At 37.6% G+C, this 18,839-nt stretch overlaps 1 protein-coding gene across 4 annotated transcripts in view; it reads right to left on the reverse strand.

The window, feature by feature from the left end:
• The window catches only part of GLCCI1 (glucocorticoid induced 1), a 59,366-nt gene that overhangs the window by 15,824 nt on the left and 24,703 nt on the right, over positions 1-18,839 (reverse strand). For 2 of the 4 annotated variants that reach the window (XM_074863720.1, XM_074863739.1), the window contains exons 3-5: positions 12,732-12,818; positions 4,439-4,552; positions 1,205-1,357 (exon numbers count right to left, since the gene is read on the reverse strand). In XM_074863720.1, coding sequence (XP_074719821.1) covers positions 1,205-1,357; positions 4,439-4,552; positions 12,732-12,818 — 354 coding nt within the window. Of the gene's footprint in view, positions 1-1,204; positions 1,358-4,438; positions 4,556-12,731; positions 12,819-18,839 lie in introns of all 4 variants that reach the window. The other 2 variants (XM_074863710.1, XM_074863730.1) reach the window with 1 other exon arrangement.

An 18,839-nucleotide genomic window follows, 5' to 3' on the forward strand; every position in this document is an offset into this window, starting at 1 on the left:
CTTAGGAGACTGAGTCCTGCATCCCAAGTAATAAGCTGTTAAAGCCCAAGGACAACATTTATGAAGATGATTTGTCTGATAAATAAATGAAATGTCCTCTAACCACAGGAGATTACAACATCAATGGTGGTACTGTAATACATACCTTTTTATACTCTCTTTGGAGATGGTGCAACAAGGTTTATTGATTTGGACTTTCTGTTTCAGTTTGTTTGTTTGTTTTTTCCCTATTCCCCTATTACAGCACACACCCCTTCTAAAGGGATGAGACAGACTTAGGAAAGCAAGCTTAGCATAAAACTACTACACTATTTCATTCTTAGGATTGCTTTGTCTGCACAACTAAGTCTCTGGAGAAGCCAAGACTATTCCAAAACTTTTAAGTTTACTGCCGAAATGAAGAACTACAAATATCAGGTTTTGGAATCTTAAACCTCTGATTAAAGTTTTATAGCTTGACTTGTACATTGAATTGCTATTACATGACCATTCACAAGAAAAGAACCTAAATCTTAGAGAAGATTAATAAAACAGTAGCTTATTCCACAGCAGAAAATTTTGATTGGCTATTTAGGAAACAGTGGCTGTAAACCAAGTATTTCACATTTTAAGTATCATCTAAGCACTTCAGTACTCCTCAATGACAGTTCCAATGCTCCAGCTCTCCCACATAAGCAAAGCTGCCCCATTTGTCACTATTTCCCATATGGAGATGTCCCATGATAGATCACAGTGATTTCATGGAAGTAAAATAGTCCACATTCAGTTTATGGAAGAAAAGCATTAAAATCAAAAAGCAGAGCATAGCACAGGAAACTTAAGTCTCACCTAAGAAAAAGAACGCAAAATGAAGCAAACAAATTAATCTCCTGGTCTCTAATTACTTACTACTGTAGCCTGAAGTATCTAAATTTTCAAGCACTTGCATTTCGTACAAAAACTTTTAAGTTCTCTACAGATAGGGCATTCTAAACAAAGTATGTTTGGCCAGAAGCCCTTAAAAAAAAAAAAAAAAAAACCAACCAACCTAACTACAAGAAAAAAAACCCCAACCACCACCCTGAAACACTGAAACAAAATTTTCAAACAAACAGTCCTTTGAAGAAAATTATTTGTAATTTCAGCCATACGGAAGGTTTCTCACGAGGAAGGTTTCCCACGTGTTTATAGATTACAAAGAAAAAGCACGTTAATATAAGCTTACCTTGGATACTTCTTCTTTTCCACTGTTTTCTTTAATGAATACTTTTTCCAGTTCAGGGCTTATTCCTTCTACATTACACGGCACACGTGAAACAGTTGATTTTGGCACTGAAATGTTTGACAGTGGCATAGGGACTGATCTGGAAATAGAAGCCTAGAAGGTAGACAGCAACATGATTTGATGTTGGAAAATGGAATAAAGACTTAAGTCTGAGACTGGTACTAAAAAAACCTAAAAAGTAAGAAGCTGTGTATTATTTCTGCTATCTAGAAGACCATCTTTACTTGGCAAATTTAAATAAAATTAAATGCTTACATAAATCAAAAGCCAATAAAATCACCTCTACTTAACTGAAGGAAGTGTTCTATAATAAAAGCATTCTACTACTTCAGTGATCAGTAAGTAGGCAGGTATGTACTTTCCAGATGTGTAGATTACAGAAGACACAACAAGGGGATGGGAAACATGCCGGATGCTGATCCTGATGGTTTAACTGGCATCCAAAAGGCATTTTGTAACATTCCTAAAGCTTAACCACTCAACTGAAATACTCAGTTAATGCACTTTTATTCTCTTTTGGCTGGCTATAGTAAATGAAAACCAAAGCATTCATTCTGGAATTAATTTCATTAGCTTACAGCTTTTCAGAACTTTATGTCAGAAGTCTTAAAAGAAATAATTTCAAGTTTAAGAAACAAGCATGTGAATAAATACAAGTATGGTTTTCAGAAAGATCTGTTGGAGTGGAGCTCTGTTACCAACAGGAACCATTCACAAGAGTGCCCATGCATCTCGTGTAGCCAACCTGTAAAGCTCTACCTTGGCCAGCAGCTACATGGCATAGATGCACCTACTCTGACAGCCATGAACTGTTCACTTCCCAGTATACGTTCTCTTCTTGTTCACAGAATCACTGAATGCTTAAGACAAAATCTAAAATTTTTTTTCAGTTATTGCCAAATGCACCTTGCACAATGTGCAGCTCCAAAGGTGCATGCCACTTTTGTGGAGGCATTCTCTGACTGACAAAACACACTGCCTACAGGACAGCTTCCCACAATGACATCAGAACTGAAAACTTCAATGGCCTCGTCAGAGAATACCTTCTTGAGAAATCAACATGTTGCACGAGCCATGACAAAGTGACTCTAAGTACTAAACCAAAGCATATGTCCTAGGTGGATTTCAGTCTGTGTCAAAGACTGTTTTTACTGTGACTATAAATAGTGGCACAGGTAACCTGCAACAGCTTACTTTGAGATGGAAAGCAAAACTCTTTTCTGTGCAACATGTAGTGGGATCATTTGTTATAGAGGCATAAAAGTTTCAGGAAGAATATCAATTTCCTATATGTCTTCATTACAAGATTAGGTTTTAACCACAAGATTTTATCCAAACAGAAGAAGGAACAGAAAGGATCAGTCATCATGGCTCAACCTCTTCTTTATAGAACACTAGCTATTTAAAAAGGCAGTCAGGAAAAACAGTGGAAGAACCAACATTTCAGGAGTTCAAATAGTGGCCTGTTAGTAACATGGGGTTCAAGTTAAGGATCCACTGTAGGTGAAATTGAATCAGGACTCAAATGTCTGCACTGTCAAATGAGACATGATTAACTGCTTTCTACAACTGGCTTAAGGTTCACAAAGTCATTGACTGAACCTTGCCTGAGCTTTAGAACTCGTAATTGGGTTTCAATTTTGCTGGCAGTTTGTAATGGCTAGAGCAGACACTGCACAGGGCATCCTCCATTGCACCCTGCTGAGAATCTGGTTCACGGTCAGGTAATTTGGCCAGGTAATTTGTCCAAAGCTATTCTTCAGATGTATCAGCATCTTTATAATAGGAGAAATATAGATATATTCAGAGCGCAGAAAAATTTTTATAACTTCGTGAAACAGGAAAATGACCTGAAAACAAAAACTGTCCTAGCCAGTCTAGTGTTAAAATAATCAGCTATATTAAAATTTGCCTAAACTCACACATCACTTGGAAAAATAGGTTAGTAATAAGACAACAGAAGACAGAAGCTGTCTAACTAGGAACCTGAGGTTAACCCCTCTCAGAGAGGAGGATATCAAATCCATAGACTGATGGCTGGAGAGAAGTCCTGTCATCACAATGCCTGTTGCTATAGAACGTGAGAATGGTCATCAACATAACCTGGACATAATATTTTGCACCCTAAAGATTATGTCTGATTGAGGTTTTACAGTAAGTCACAGTGTCTGGAACGAGAACAGGCTGGTGACGATAGCAATTTTTCCATTTAATATGTTGAAACTGTCAAAATATACTGTAACAACTGTACTGTAACATAGCCACTGCTACCACAAACTCTCATGCAAGAATCCTATATTGAAATGATTTTGGACTACCATAACAACCAAGAGATATGTCCTAGACAAAACCATGAAGAAAAAGACTTTTATCCTGTAGCGTGACAGTTTCTCTAGTGACCAGTCACCAGGGATGGGGTACTGTGGCAAACATCATCTTGATTTCAGTTGAGTTTCAAGGTGAATTATCACTTTCTTTTTAGAAAGTAAACACCACAATATTGTTTTCCTTGATGTCATGTGGAAATTGCCTCTCTGGCCAAGAATTGACCAATAAGCAAAGTATCAGAAAGATTCTTAAAATGGGACAAGGAAATGTGATTTTCCCTCAAATCTCTGGTGATACAGCATTGCTGTCTTTTACTGATGAATACATGGTAAGGTGAAGTACAAGTCTGTTCATAAAAAGCCAGTTAGTGTTCTGCTTGCTGCTCAAAGACTGATCAATTGTCAGGCTGCCAATCCAGACTGCTTACCCTTGGTACCTTTTCTTTATTTGCTATTTTTATTTTTTTTTAACCAGCTCAGATGAAATTGGGTTACAAAACCAATAAGCAAATACCTTCCAGGAGAACAGAGACTTTTGAGAGTGTACCACAAAAATTAGTCTTGGAAGCAAGTACGTATTCCTGGAAACACAGTCTTATCTGGCCATGCTCAGAATTTTTACAGCATCTTAATATATTTCAGTTGCTATCCTGCTGCAACCCTTCTTTATTTTATTATGTGACAACTATCAGATAAATTTCAGTGCAGATGCAATGGTATCAGGTTGTTAAGCATTTTGGCGTACCACATCAGAAAACAAAAAGAAGAAAGAGAGGAGGAAACAGCAGGCTATTCATCCAACCCTGATAAGGTAGGAGGCTGTTAATATAAGCAACTATCTACTTACCTGAGTCTGACTAATTGCTATATGGTTGCCATGGAGAGGTGACTGACGTTCTTTCTCTTTATTGTGACGACTACTCTGCTTACTGCGCTGAAGCTGCTGCCTCAGTTTGGCAATCTGCTGGAAAGAAGTTCAGGTGAAGTGATAAATGAGTTATCGAATGGCTAACTGCTCAAATCTTCATGTGTAAAGTGAATCACAGACATTTTAAGTCCTTTTTGGAGGATTTTACAAGCATATGGGATTGCGTTCCCTTGAAGCATAAGCATTAAAGCTTCTTTCTGCTTATTAGATACTTCCTGCAAGGTACCTGCCCTATTCACCAACCTGAATATGACAGCAGGCTTAATTTATTTACTGAATTTCCTCATTTACAAACAAGCACTGTAATAACTGATGGAAGAAATAGTAGTAAGAATGACAATTCATAGAAATTTCTGGCCTGTAACTGGTTTAAACTGGGGACTATGAACGCCACAGTTTAATTTACTTGATCTTAAGCAGAACCAAAGTTTTCCAGTGATATTTCATCATAAAAGCAAAGAGCCTTCACAAACAACTGGCAATCAATATGCATTGTTCATCTTGGAGAACTTATTTAATATATTTAATAGCATTTCCCTGCAGGATAAATTACCACAGATTCCTTCAGACAGATGGAATTATCTTTTCTGCTGTCTGCTGCAAAGATGTCTCATCAAAAGTTACATATTTTAAAGGTCAAATGCAACTAAAGCCATTATCCATTTGACCTGCTCCTTAACAGAAACCAAAGAATTTCATTTGGGGATTCCTCCACTTATTTATTCCTCCTGGATAATTTCTACATGAAAGAGTATTTACCTCTATAAGCAGTGTCTCAGAAGTTTAGACTATGTGCAAATTCACACAACAGGTACAGATGCTTCCTTAAGACTGGATAATATTTTACCTTTGGGCTCAAGTCCCATTCTTCCTCATGCTCAGCACACTGGCATATAAGGCAAAGCATGCATGGCTCCATTTCATTTTTAACTCAGCTAGAGATAAAATTTCTAAAAAACCTGAAGGGCAAGTATGAAGAAGTGAATGCATATGGAATTCATATTTCAAAGAACTTCATCAACTGGAAAGTAACCTCTCTTTCTGATTGACAGCTTACAAGTACACGCACTCTGTGGTTAACTCCAAGTAGTTAAATATATCACTAGTGCTCTTGCGAAGCAACTCTGAGGTAAAGAATCACTTCACATCACTCTTCACAGTGTCAGAGATGACAGTGCTTGGTGAAGAGGTTTGGATCGAACTTTGCTCCAGGCTGTGGACTTTTCTTTGTGATGTTTCTGGTATCACTCATAAAAGAAGGATCCACCTTTAAGGCTTCATATCAAGTCTTGCCACAGCTCGTTACCCATATTCAAAAAAGTGCTATTCAGAAACGGCTGAATACTTTCATCTGTCAACAACAGACGAACAGTTCAGACTTCCAAAAGGGTCTGTGTGTAGAATACATCAAGACAGACAGAGCCCTAATACGACTGGGTTTCTAACACAGACGAGCTAGATTTAGAGAACTGGGAGACTAACCTCTTGATGAAAAGTGCAACTCAGGCACCATGTTGGAAGAAACTTTAAAGGAGTCTGAAGAGATACTTCATCTCCACAAAAAAAAAAAAAATTGTCCATAACTTCTCAATTTTCCCTGCAGGAGTAATGGCAATTAGGAAACCTAGCTCCACAGAGAGATGAAAAAGCAAGCAGGTAACCAGTCCGGTAAGTATACAGACATCTACAAAGATTTATGTCTTACATCAGAACAGGGAAATAAATCATCTTCCCCTTTAAAAACTTAAAAACAGAAGAGAAGAACAATGCCCAGATCAGAAGACAGCTGTAGACTGAGATGGTTGGCTACAAGAACAATCAGAAAGCAGGGAGAGTGCTGTATATCAATCTTTCATTTCTGCTGCTTCTCCTTGATGCTGTGCACTTCCTCCTAGTTAAAAAGTTAAATACCCTATTTTTTTTAATTTAAATGAAATCTGGCTTTTTGAGCTTCCCTCAGGAGCATACTATAAAAAAAAAGATCTATACAATTCCACCTCAGAGATCTGGCTGACTGAATTCTGTTGCAAACAGCTTGCAAATCTTTGAGAACATAGCCTCTCACTGTAAAATTTGGACAGTGAAAGAATTAAATGGGAGAGTGAAGTGAAAGAATTAATTGGGAGTGGTGATAGGCTGGTATGTCTCTAGACTGACCGAAACCTTGAAGCTCTGATACCCTGAAAGGAATCATGGACCTGTGGAATCTGAGGTACTCTCAGCCACCTCAAGACCACGTATATTTTGGCAGTCAGTAGGTTCTTGACAGTAACAGAAAGAAAAGGCTTGTTGGGTCACTGGGGAAAAAGAGAAAGATGAAAACTTGTTGAAGAATCGGACTGTATATCTGGAGCCAATATGATCACTTAAGCCAAACATGCAACTTAGTGAAGAAATATATATGCCTTCTCTGATCATCTGTCCTGAATTTGAAGGACCTTAGCTTTCCATGATGTGGTAGTTACCATCAGACAAAACAAAATGAGAAAGTAAGGATGGGCACATAAAAAGGACTCTGCCATTTCTTATTCATCCCTCAGACACAGGAGACAGAGGCTTGCCAGCACAGACAACCCAGCTTCAGAGCAGCCACACTATGCAGGCAGTGGTACCGAGCACAAGGACAGAAGAATCCTCCAAACTAAATGATGCTCCATCTCTTCACCAAGGGGAGTCCACAGTGAATCTACCACTTGCTAAAGCTAATCCTGAAATCTCAACAGCTTTTGTTCTTCTACAAGATCATCTTTTTATTGCCAATTATTTTCCATTCTGAACTCAATAAAGCCACTACTACTAACAGGAAGAGGTAACTGTGTTCGCTTCCTAGAAGTTTATCTTCACCTTCTTCCTAAGCAGCAGAGAAGCACAACCAGAGCATCAAACATAACTCAAATGAGCTGCAGACAGGTATGAGGTACACTAAACCTAGGAAAACAGATCTAATTTGTGGCACCTGTTTTACCAAGTATCTCAAAGCAGCAGCAGATCCTGTCTCTTGGGCACTTGACTGATGCAACTAATGAGCTAGGGATTTGCCATGCAAAGAAAAGGATGCCAAGTGACTGGCATCAGGAAAACATGTACTTGATGATCCAGCCATTACATTGGTGTATATACACTCTGACACTGAACTCCATACAGATATTTCAGTCAGGAAGATGAGGCTGAAAAGAAAAAATGTGCCATGCTGGGGAAAAAAAAAGTGCAGGCACAAAACACTCCCATTTTAACAGGGCAACTAAGCACATAAAGGGTTCGGGACACCGTTTCCCTCATATGCCCAAGTGCTGAGCATGAAGGTGACTAGGGCATACACAATCATATTAAGGAACACATGTAAATCATCACAAAAAGATCTAATGTGTATCCTTTAAAGCATCCAGTTTTGAAGACATTAAAGCCTTAGCCTTGCACATATGTGTACTTAGACCCATAAAACGTGACAATTTTAGTATACCAATTCAAACGCTCCCCATCTCTACCTAGCTTGAAGATGGGCAGAAAGTTCTTCTTACGCAATACAGGTATTTTCCTAGAGGATACAGCTGAAAATAAATTTAAAAAAAAAATAATCAAGGAATACCTCAAGGAATAAATACAATTTGAACCCTACTTTCAATGTTCAGATACAGTTATTTAAAACTATTTTTCTACTTTACAAGGTGTAAACATATATGGTAGTAAATTTCAAAGTATATCTTTTAAGTCACATTTGGGAAGTACTCTAATGTGACTGTATGGCAGGGGGGAACAAAAAGCACACATCTCTGTACATTTCAAAACAAAAAACATTTCAAAAAATTAAGAAAGTTTTCAGCCTTTCCTCTTCCAGGGATTGTTCCCTGCAACACTGTTGATGTATTAGAAAGACTCTTTTCTTCACGTAAAGTTATTTATAAAAAAAAACACCAACAAAAAAAAAAAGAAAACACAAAGAGCAGTGAATCATAACAGTAATAAACCTATGTCAGGTCATTCACCACACAAACTTGGGAGTTCAGCCTTGACAGTTTACTGTCATACAGCCAACTATAAGACGACCATCAAAGACTACTGGACGAAGAAGAAATTAGGAAAAAAACCTATAAATGTAATTTTTGCTTGCAGAGTATTTTTACAGCTAGACGTGTACTTGAAATAAATATGAATCTTGTCTATACCACTTGTAATACACATGCAGTCTAATATAACTAATGGCACAAACCTGAGAAATATGCAAATTAGGTCAGTTCTTTACAACACTGGAATAATCTCAGTATCCTGACAATTTTTCATTTGAAGAGACCTAGATGCAGACTACTATTATGAAGGAACATGTCACGTCTCACCATGCCTGTTCAAATGCTCATTAATATTTACCAGTCAATAGGTTGTATTTCTACATATCAGGCTACACAACATGGTAGCTTCCTATTGCTGAACAAGCCACAAACTCCTTATTAATGAGAGCAAGCTCTAACTCATTCATGAACCATTTGTTAATAAACAAGTCAACCAGTAGGTCAAAGAGCAAAACAAGCATTAGAAATTCACCCTAAACCTTTGAATACAATCTTTCAATTGGTATATGAAAGCACAGAAAAAGTGCAAGCTCTCATATTCCATTCTCTTTTATTCCAAAGTCCTTTTCAAGTACTCTGTTAGAGCAAAAGGGACCTTCCAATGGGGGTTTGCTGGTGTCAGTGTAACAGATACAGCATACAGAGGCGCTTAAGGGAAGTGAAAAATCAGCTGTCTGAAATACTCATGTCTTTGAAAACCTACACAAACTGAGAACTATTTGTTTTAAATCCTGGGTTTTTCCAGTTCTGGTTAAATTCCAGTTCAGGGTAAGCTACAACTAAAATTGTCCCTATTCAACAGAATTTCAAACTAACTATTCAGGTTGAAAGGGGAAAAAATGCCAGTGGTTCAAACCACTACTCGGTTTGTGTCCAGTACAAAGACTGATAGCAATCTTTATCACCCAGTCAAGACAAGTATCAAAATAATGTTAAAGAAGTCTAACATTATCTTACAAGTTATATTCAAGATTTTCTAAAAACAAGCAGTAGAGCCCTTCAGAATATAAAAAAAAAAAAAAAAGTCAATTTTGTTAGGAGGTGATTACAAGTTCATATCAAGAGCTGGAGAGTTTTTAATTTTTTAATAGACCCACTACAAGAAAGCAAGCATTGCCTATTTCACTGCTACACAGTGAACCATGACACCCACCTATTCCAATTCAAGGGCAAAATAATTTTCAACTACCCAAAGTGAAAATTTTTTTAATGCAGTAATACAGAATTCATGTGCTTGCTTGGGATCTTAAGTCTATACGCTTATTTTTAGTGTTTTTAAATATAAATCTTTTTTAAAGAGTTCCCGGTTGTGTTAAATAAATGCATTTAATTATAATAGTTTTGAAACTAACCAAGGAAAAAACATTTTTTTTTTAAACTTAAAAGCACATTCAATCTTCTTTTATCAAAACCAATTAAAACTACGCATGCGAGTATTTGGCTAATTTACAGTATCAACATAATAAAAAAATACATGCTAGAAATCATTCCATTAATTGTTGGAACAAAAAAACATGAATCCAAACTGCTAAGACAAGCCAAGGAAACTGTAAACAGCTGTCTACTTGTTTACTTTCAAATGCTATGGGAAACAATTCAAAATGCTGAGCAGAACTACTGTTACTTATGTTGCTCATAACAAATGCAGTTGCCCAGGAGAGGTGATACTTTTATTTCCATTACTTAAGCTCTTGCTTTCAGCTGCCTATAGCTTTGTCAAATTTCCTCTGAAGTCTACCATGCAACATTCAGTTCTCCTATCCCCTTCCCATCAGAGTTTTTTTAAGAGTAAGATTAAAATGAAAGGGGGTGGAAATCATTTTACCATTTTATGTGCTAAAGCACATTATCATAGCTTTTTAGCTTGGAAGCTCTGTTGCCCAATGGTTTGGGAGGAAAAACCCAAACATTTGTCTGCGGTCCCTTATGCTGATAATGTGCCTCTATTCCCTTGGAAAAATCTTCACATTTTGCAAAGCTTTAGCAAAAATTTCAGTTTGCACACATTCAAGGAAGATGTTTGGAACTGGCAGTTACATTTGCTAGTCATTCTGTCTCTAGTGGACTTTGCAGTTTGAACAGAACTGCCTCAGAGAATTTCTCCTTCCAGAAACTGCAGATTACTGTGGCACAAAGAAACTGAGTGCACAGATACTGCTGGTATTGAAAAAAACTCTTAACACCCACCACACAGGCATTAACTAGCCAGACAGAGAACCTGGAACCAGGACTTAAAGGTGAGGGAAAGGAAAAAGAAAGGGATAAAAAATAAGTCCAACAATGGAGAGACAGAACAGACAAGGAGCTGGAAGGTAATGGAGTAAGAGCGCAAGGAAGGGAAGATAGACAAGAATTGGCTGGATAATGCATGCAGAATGACACTGGGACTATGAACCCAGGAAACTAGGAAAGGCAAGAAAACTGACTTGAGAAGCTGGAGAAAGGAAAACAGAGGAAGGGGAAGAACTATAAGCTGGACAAGACAAGGGCAGGTTTTGGGGTGAACAACCGTTGCAGAATTTGAATAGAAACAATTCCCTTCTACAATCCCATTTTTTTCCATTACTATGTTCTACTGAAAAGGAACCATGAAACCCATTGTCCACATGCTTCTTATCTCTCTTGTGGTCAGTCCATAAAGAGGATGTCAAGCTAGCACAATGGATCACTTATCAACTGGCAGAGACTTGCTTACATGCTGAAGGTTTCACTATCACCGACAGTCACAGCCCTGTGGTGAAGAAAAGCTACTTGTTGCAGAACTTGATAGGGAACCGCCAGAAGATGAAGGATGGTCTCTCGTAAAAGCAGGCAAGCATTATCCTGGAAATACAGATGTTATTCCTGCCCCTGCTGCAATTCCTTTGTGCTGGTAGGTAACGTTTAAACCAAAACTTTTCAGACTCAAAACTCCTTCTCTGCGCTAATTTCTGGGCTCTCAATCTGTGATTCTGAGTGCTTCCTCACAGCTGCAGATGAAGTCACCCAGGCAACTGAAGGCCTATGTACTAATAAATCAGCTATGATGGGTTTCATAACAGGTACTCAATGAGACGGGAACAGACAACCCTCCTTGGATTGACCTCTCTTTGGCCCCGGTCCTCATCTTTAAAAATGAGGCTATTGCCACCACTGGAATGCAAGATTATTCCATATTTGTTAAATCTGATTTTAAAATTCAAGTAATTAAAATTTGCATCACTCCTTTAGACAACTATTCTTCCTATCAATGGCTGTCCAAAAGGGGACTATATATTGCCAGTAACATCATCTCCTCAGATAGCCTCTACATTTCTTCTCATTTTTGAATGTTCTATTTCAAAAGGAGCCAGGAGAGAGGATGCAAAAAGCCCAGAGTTATCAGGGAAAACTCCCACCCCTTGAAAACAAGCTGCAAAATTCATTTCTTAAAAAGAAAGGTGTAGCTCTCGAAGAGAGGCTGCACCCCTCCTGACAGGGGCATGAGACTGATTGCAGGCCACTTATTGAGTACTGGACAGAGTTAGGGTCACGTGAACTCTGGACAGAATGGAGTTTACTGAGACAAAAACTGAAATACTGTCATTTCATCTGAGCTGGAGACCATTCTACTGTATCTACTTTCTCATGATGCAAATCCACTTCACTTTCGATGTGTCCTTTCTAGTTGCAGTTGTAGTTTACAGCAAAATACATATGATTAAAGACCATTTCAATTAATCATACCATTACTGTATCAACATTTACCCTCCTTTTTCATTTGTGAAAGTGACATCCTCTCTATCTCCACCCTAAAACTTGAACGAAACTTCTAAGAATATGCTAATATACCAATTTACACTTTGCCTCTTTCAGAAGAGCAGCATTCAAGAACAGAAAGCTAGGAAGGTAACTCTGAACAGAAAAATTAGTAAGCAACAACAAACTGGTTCCTCAGCACTCACTCTGGCCACTCCTTCACAGCCAACACTATGTACTAGGCAGGGAGGAAATCCAACAAGCATAAAATAACAACCACTCTTGAAACAGCTCTTACGTTGGAGATAAAACCTGTTTCAAAAGCAACAGAGGGAAGGGAAAGGGTGCAGTTTCCTGGACTCCAGATAGGGATTTAAAAATGTCTTGGGCATATCAAAACTTGAAAGGCTCCACTGTGCAAAACTTCTCACCTCTTTTAGTTGATCAGCACTTCCCCATGATGCTGAGCGCTGATGTGATCTCTTTTCTGCTCCTTCTTCAGCCCAACAGCTAGGTGTCTAGAGGGAAAATAAAGAAAATATACTGTACTGAATTCTCCAGGTAAGAAAAACTTTCAGCACAGATTATTGCTTTACTCTTTCTGCAGCTTCAGCATTCAGGCATTACACATGAAGCATAAAACTTCAAAATCTGATATGCAGTAGTAATAGTCCCAATAAATAAAAAAAAATATAGAAAACTAAGGCTTTGTAAGCTTGCATTTACAAAGGATGAGGACAATGCACACTACTGAAGAAAGAATCAGAGGCCTGACAATCACTGAAAAACCTTACCTGGCTACTCCCATCTGTGCTTTGGAATCCATTTCTAGTTTTCACTCAGTCGACAGTTTAGAAAACCACAAGATAAAAAAAAAATATGCAAACAAACTCAAGGGACCAAAAGCCAGGATTCACTTCTCCCACCTGTCTTCCTTAATCACTAGGCCATATAATCAGTTCCTTCCCGCCAACTCCAACTTGATACAGAGTTTGATATACCTTTTATTATTTTTGGCAACGACCTACATGAGCAGAAAAAAAAAAAAGGGCAGGTGTTTTCCAGCCTTGTCTGCAAGCCCAGAAGTTTGGGGACTATCCTTGAATGTAGAAGCTATAAAGTTAAAACCCGAAGACTGAAAAGGGTCTGGAAGCCAGATCTCCCAACTCCTGTGCTTATTCACCACAAGACTATTAGGAGAATTGAGTGCATCCACCAGCATTTCTAAACAAGAGTCACTGGCTGCCAGAGGAGCAACAGGGACAAATCCAGGGAGAGTTTGGGGTATGAACCATATAAAACTCAGGGCTACAGACACATATATAAATTTGTGAAAAGAAAAAAGGGTTTTTTTCAACAATTCCTACTAGTATTAGCTGAATCTTTCAAAATCAGGCCACAACAAGTAAACCATACCACTGAAAACGATGAGCATTTGGCAGTGAGGTCCTTCAGGGAGGGGACCACTACTGATACTTCTCCAAGGGAGATGGGATCCCAGCCCAGCAGGACAGGTAGGATCTGGGATCCACCTCCCTGCAGGACTTCCTTCTCATGCATGGAAACCCTGTTCCTCCACAGCTTTCCTTACTCTTGCTTCCTCTCTAGGGTCTAGAAACTTCTGTAGTACGCACAGACATAGTGGACCCTGTTCTGCTCAGAAAGGAGGCTGGGCATTGCCTTGGAGAACACCACAAAAACATCTGCAGCTCCTCACCCTCACTGTCCTGAGAAGGGAGGTGGAAGTAGCCCTCTGGGGCCAGGCCACTCAAGCCAAACATGCCAGGGCGGCCTGGTACCATTAAGCACTAAACTGCAGTTTCAGAGCACAGGCTGTACCTTCATAATCACTGTGCTGTCATAGTACTACATGACCTACAGCCCAGCAAGTAACTCGTAAGTAGTAATATCTAATGTGCTAAGTCACTTTGTGTGCACATGCCTATGTATCCCACTTGTTTTCTGCCAGCCCTGCACTTTCCATGTTTTTGGTGGGTTTTTTTCTCAGTTATTTTTACACCACCAGGAATACTTCCACCAAATGCCCAGCAAGCTGTGTGGACAATTAGAAAGCAAAACGAAAAAAAAACAGTAACAAAGTTTTTGCTGCAAGTTCCCAAGAAAGAAAAAGCAAGTCTTTATAAAAGTTAGGGTTCTGTGTATTTACTGTGTGAGTCTCTTTGTGTAGGTCTGGGGAAGAAGCCAGAAGATAATGTGGTTATGAAAAAAAAAATAAATATCAAGAGTGAAGAGTAAAACAGCTATTTAAAACTATGAGGAAAACATGGAAGTCCCTCAGCCAGGCAACCCATGACTCTCATCACCCACAGCAGAGCCTCTACCACACACGTGCTACCTGTGTGTGCATTCGCTCACTATACACTTTAGCAGAGCCATGTTCTAAATAATTATTTGTTCTTCCAGACTGGGTACTTACCACCTCCCTGAAGTTTGTGTGAAAGACATTGCATTGCTTTTAAATTTTTTTTAACCACTAAAGCGGCTTGCAGATTTCTAAAGAACTAGAGAAAATGGGGGGAAAATTTGCTCCCTTTTCAAAATCATGGGCTTTCACAATCTATTACAATTTACTTTCCAATTTAAATTGCTCTTTTCTTACAGTATTTTACTATATCTCAAGTACAGCTGGAACCGTACCCTCATAAAAACCTTCAATGCAAAGAGAATTCTTTGAAAATTTGCCTTTCAAAGAGTGTTTTCTGAATACAGCACTGCTCCATAGTTTGGAGAACAACTCCAGGACCAAGTAGAAACGGGCATTTCAGGTGCTTAAGTAATCACCTGTAATGCAGGAGGGTGTACCAGGGATCACTACAAGCTCATAGCCTTTCAACTACAGCTTAATAAACAAACAGGAAAAGAGTGTCTAAAAAGCCAAAGTCAGTTTCTCAACAAAGAGAAGTAAACTGTTAAAAAAACCCACACACAACAAAAAAAAATATGTAGAAAACAAGAGCTTGCCTGTATTTAATAAGCACAGATATTGATCCAGACAGCTAGGGCAAAAAACAAACTAATAGCAACACCCTGAAGAACTTCATCAACAACACTGGTGACTGTTAGTAGAGAGAGGCAGAAATCCTTATCTTGCAGTTGATTTAATCAGAAACCAAAAGTAACAAATATAAAACATCCATTCACTTAATACTAAATTTTGTACTTTCTCAAATATGCTTTGACACTCTCTTCCACTCAAATACTATCTCCCTTGAGACAAGGATTACACAGTTGCTTTCAATCTCTGGTAAATTGAGTCAAGTCACAAGCTTTCAAAATACACATACAAGTATCAGTATACAGGGGGCAGACTATTTGTATCCCTCAATCTTATTTACAAATACTGTATGATGTTCCTAGCACAGAACTGAACTCAGGCCATGTTATATTAATGTGCCATTTCAGAAGGAAAAAGAGAAAAGGTTAATAACAACACAATGTAAGCAGTTACTAGAATATTATAGCAAGCTAGTCTTCTTCAAACTCTAGAAATTGCTGTTTACAATATATTGTAACCCACATTATATGCAGATAAGTTTTGGGTTTGTAACCCAAAATCCTTATATTCAAGCAAAACCTTTTTAAAAAAAAAAAAAAACAAACAAGAAGAGCCCCACACTTGTTACATTCAAACAGAAATTCTGCTTTTATAAGTTTAGCTCATGTATGAGCACCTCATATCTCACTTGAATATTGTATTCTATATCACAAGTAAGATAAGGGTGTACACCACCCTTGATATGCCACATTTCATGAAAATTGTTTTCCCATCTTTATTTACAACTTCTACAAAACAGGCTTACCCATGGAGGCCTTAATTTCAAGCAGCAAGTGTACTTCCCATGTGTTAAACATATCAAAAAAATAGTGAAAGTAAAAAAGTAACTCAAAACTGTATTTGAAGAAAAATTTCTGAATCACAATAAATGAAACCAGAGTTGCTGCACCTCAAGTCAGAAACACAGTAAGAAAGGTCATAGGCACTATCTGTGAAACTGGTAATATTTCAGAGCTGAAACAAATTTACAGCACCACTTAGTATGAACAGAACTTCATGAACTGAAGGATTATTCCTGCAAGTCTATATTCAGACACTAAGATGTAAAACATATTAGGAGGAGAACATCAAAAACATTAAGTAATGCATGCTGCAGCTTCAAGAGGAGGATCACTGGTATTTCGAAACGTGAAGGTTCATGGCCCCAGTTTCAGCTGACACAATGCATGTGCATGGGATAGGATATGCTGAGAACACCACATCTGGTTGCTCTCCTCAGTCTTAATGTAAATCACAATTACCATTGTTCTAATTCACCCAACCTTGTAGAGATTAGCATTTCTTCCAACACGTTTGGTAATTCTGCCTTGCTTTTCCACCCATGTCAGGGATATACACCTACATTCTTTCCACTTCATTTAGATTAGAATGACTGCATGGAGTACCAACCTACCTAAACCTAAATTAAGACTGAATTACTCTAAATATCTCACATTTTATTGCCAGCCCTTCGCTCTAATTACTATATCTAGCCTGCATTCCAGATTAACTACATTGGGGGATGGGTGCAAAGATTAAGAACATAAGTCTAGGTTTTACAGGGGAAGCAATGTTTTTGAAGAATTTACAAAAAGATCTTTCAAAAGAAATGCAACAACAGCACTAGAAGGTAAAGTCTGATGAGTCTTCATATGTTTCTAAAGGATTCAAAGGCCCACTAGAAATTTTACAGAAAGAAATGGCCTAAGGAGTTAAAAGTTAATTTGACTATAGGTGATGATTCCTCTTAAACATCAGACAGGTTAAGAAAAGTTAGAATGATAAATTCATAGTTATATGACACGTCTCTTCCTCCTTGTCCCTTCCACCCAAAGTACATCACTAAAGTATCCCATGAAAGCAATGTTAATTAATACACCGATGAAAAAGCTTCATATTATTGAGCCTCCTGGTTTATGATGTTAATCTTCAAGCAACAGAATTTCTACCCAAAAGAAAAAAAAGTATTACTCAGGTGACTAATGAGAGGTAACTACATTAAAGCCTTGACCCACACACAAGAACAAAAACATATTTTAGTCAAGCATTCCAGTTTAAAAACTCTACATTATTCTTTAGATTAGAGAGTAGTAAAAATGAACTTTGTTCATTTCCATTTGTGTAATAATACATCATTGCCATATACAATGGAAAATGCATATCCAAACATATCGGAATCCAGTTTAAATCATCAACTGGCGGGGAGGGAAATCACTGCATCATATTCTACTTGGTCATTTGTTCTTTTCTTTGTATTATTTAGATCAAGAAAAATTACACAGACGAACCTTGACTGGCCACATCTTTGTTATGACGTCAACATCATATGTTTATCCCTAATCTCTCCTTTTTAATTTTATAAAAATCTTTTAAATTATTCAGCTACTGCCAAATAATTATATTATTAAACTATGACAATTATCAAAATGTTTCTGAAGATTCTGAAATACTTAAAACTACTAAATAAAATGGTGTACCTTTGATTATCTAAAACTTGCTGTTCCTTAAAGATTAGTTAGTTGTATGCATATGCACACATACACACACACACGAACATAAACACATGCAGAATTCTGATAAATCTGGAATTGTATAAATGTCACAATGCATAGTGTCATAGTATATTTTTCCAAGAGCAAATATAACAACCTCACTTCTCTTCAGTGTTTTCAGTCAAAACATTTGAGATGGGTAAGAGGGACACAGAAATAGGAACTATAGTTACTATTCTCCAAGATGCAACAGAAACTAAACCAAACAAAATTCAATTTCCTCTATTTAAATAATAGGATATTATCGAATTCTTTTTTTAAAATCCCAGATTAATATTAGAGAAAGAAGAAACATTTTATTCACGAGCATTATACAGGTTCAAAGAACTTAAGTGGGAAAACAAAGACTTGGAATAAAATTCATTAAGGGTTCATGTGATCCTGGTGAAGACCAGAATCTGACTTTTTTTTAAAAAAAATACAAGAATTCTAAGAAACTTGGAACAGCCATAATCACCACCTTCACGAAACTGCACAAAATTTGGATTTTAAATTAATGTTTAATTAGGGACAAAAATAACCCTGAAAGAGAAGCAATTATTCCACCTACAATGTAAGTTATACTGACAGTATTGTTCAGGAGTTTAGAAGTAAAACAAGGGATAATTTATTCTCCAAGGAAACACGCTCATATAAAAAAAATGGTTTATTGATTTTCATTATCTTGATTTTATTTATTTTGTTTGTTACCATCATCCACTCTGCTAAACTACCAAGTGTTAGTATTTTTAGCTACTGTAAACTATATGAACTCTCACAAGCTAAACTGTTACTTGGCCAACAAACATGTAGTAGCAGTACTTGTGCTCATACTCCGGTGAAGAGCAAGACTTTAATTTAATTTAACTTAATTTGCCATGCATGCATCCTATCAATGACTTGGAACTCATTCTTAGTTCTTGAAATCAGATATACTTCAAACTACACAGAGC

Source organism: Strix uralensis, chromosome 1 (genome assembly GCF_047716275.1).
Source record: "Strix uralensis isolate ZFMK-TIS-50842 chromosome 1, bStrUra1, whole genome shotgun sequence".
NCBI lineage: Eukaryota > Metazoa > Chordata > Aves > Strigiformes > Strigidae > Strix > Strix uralensis.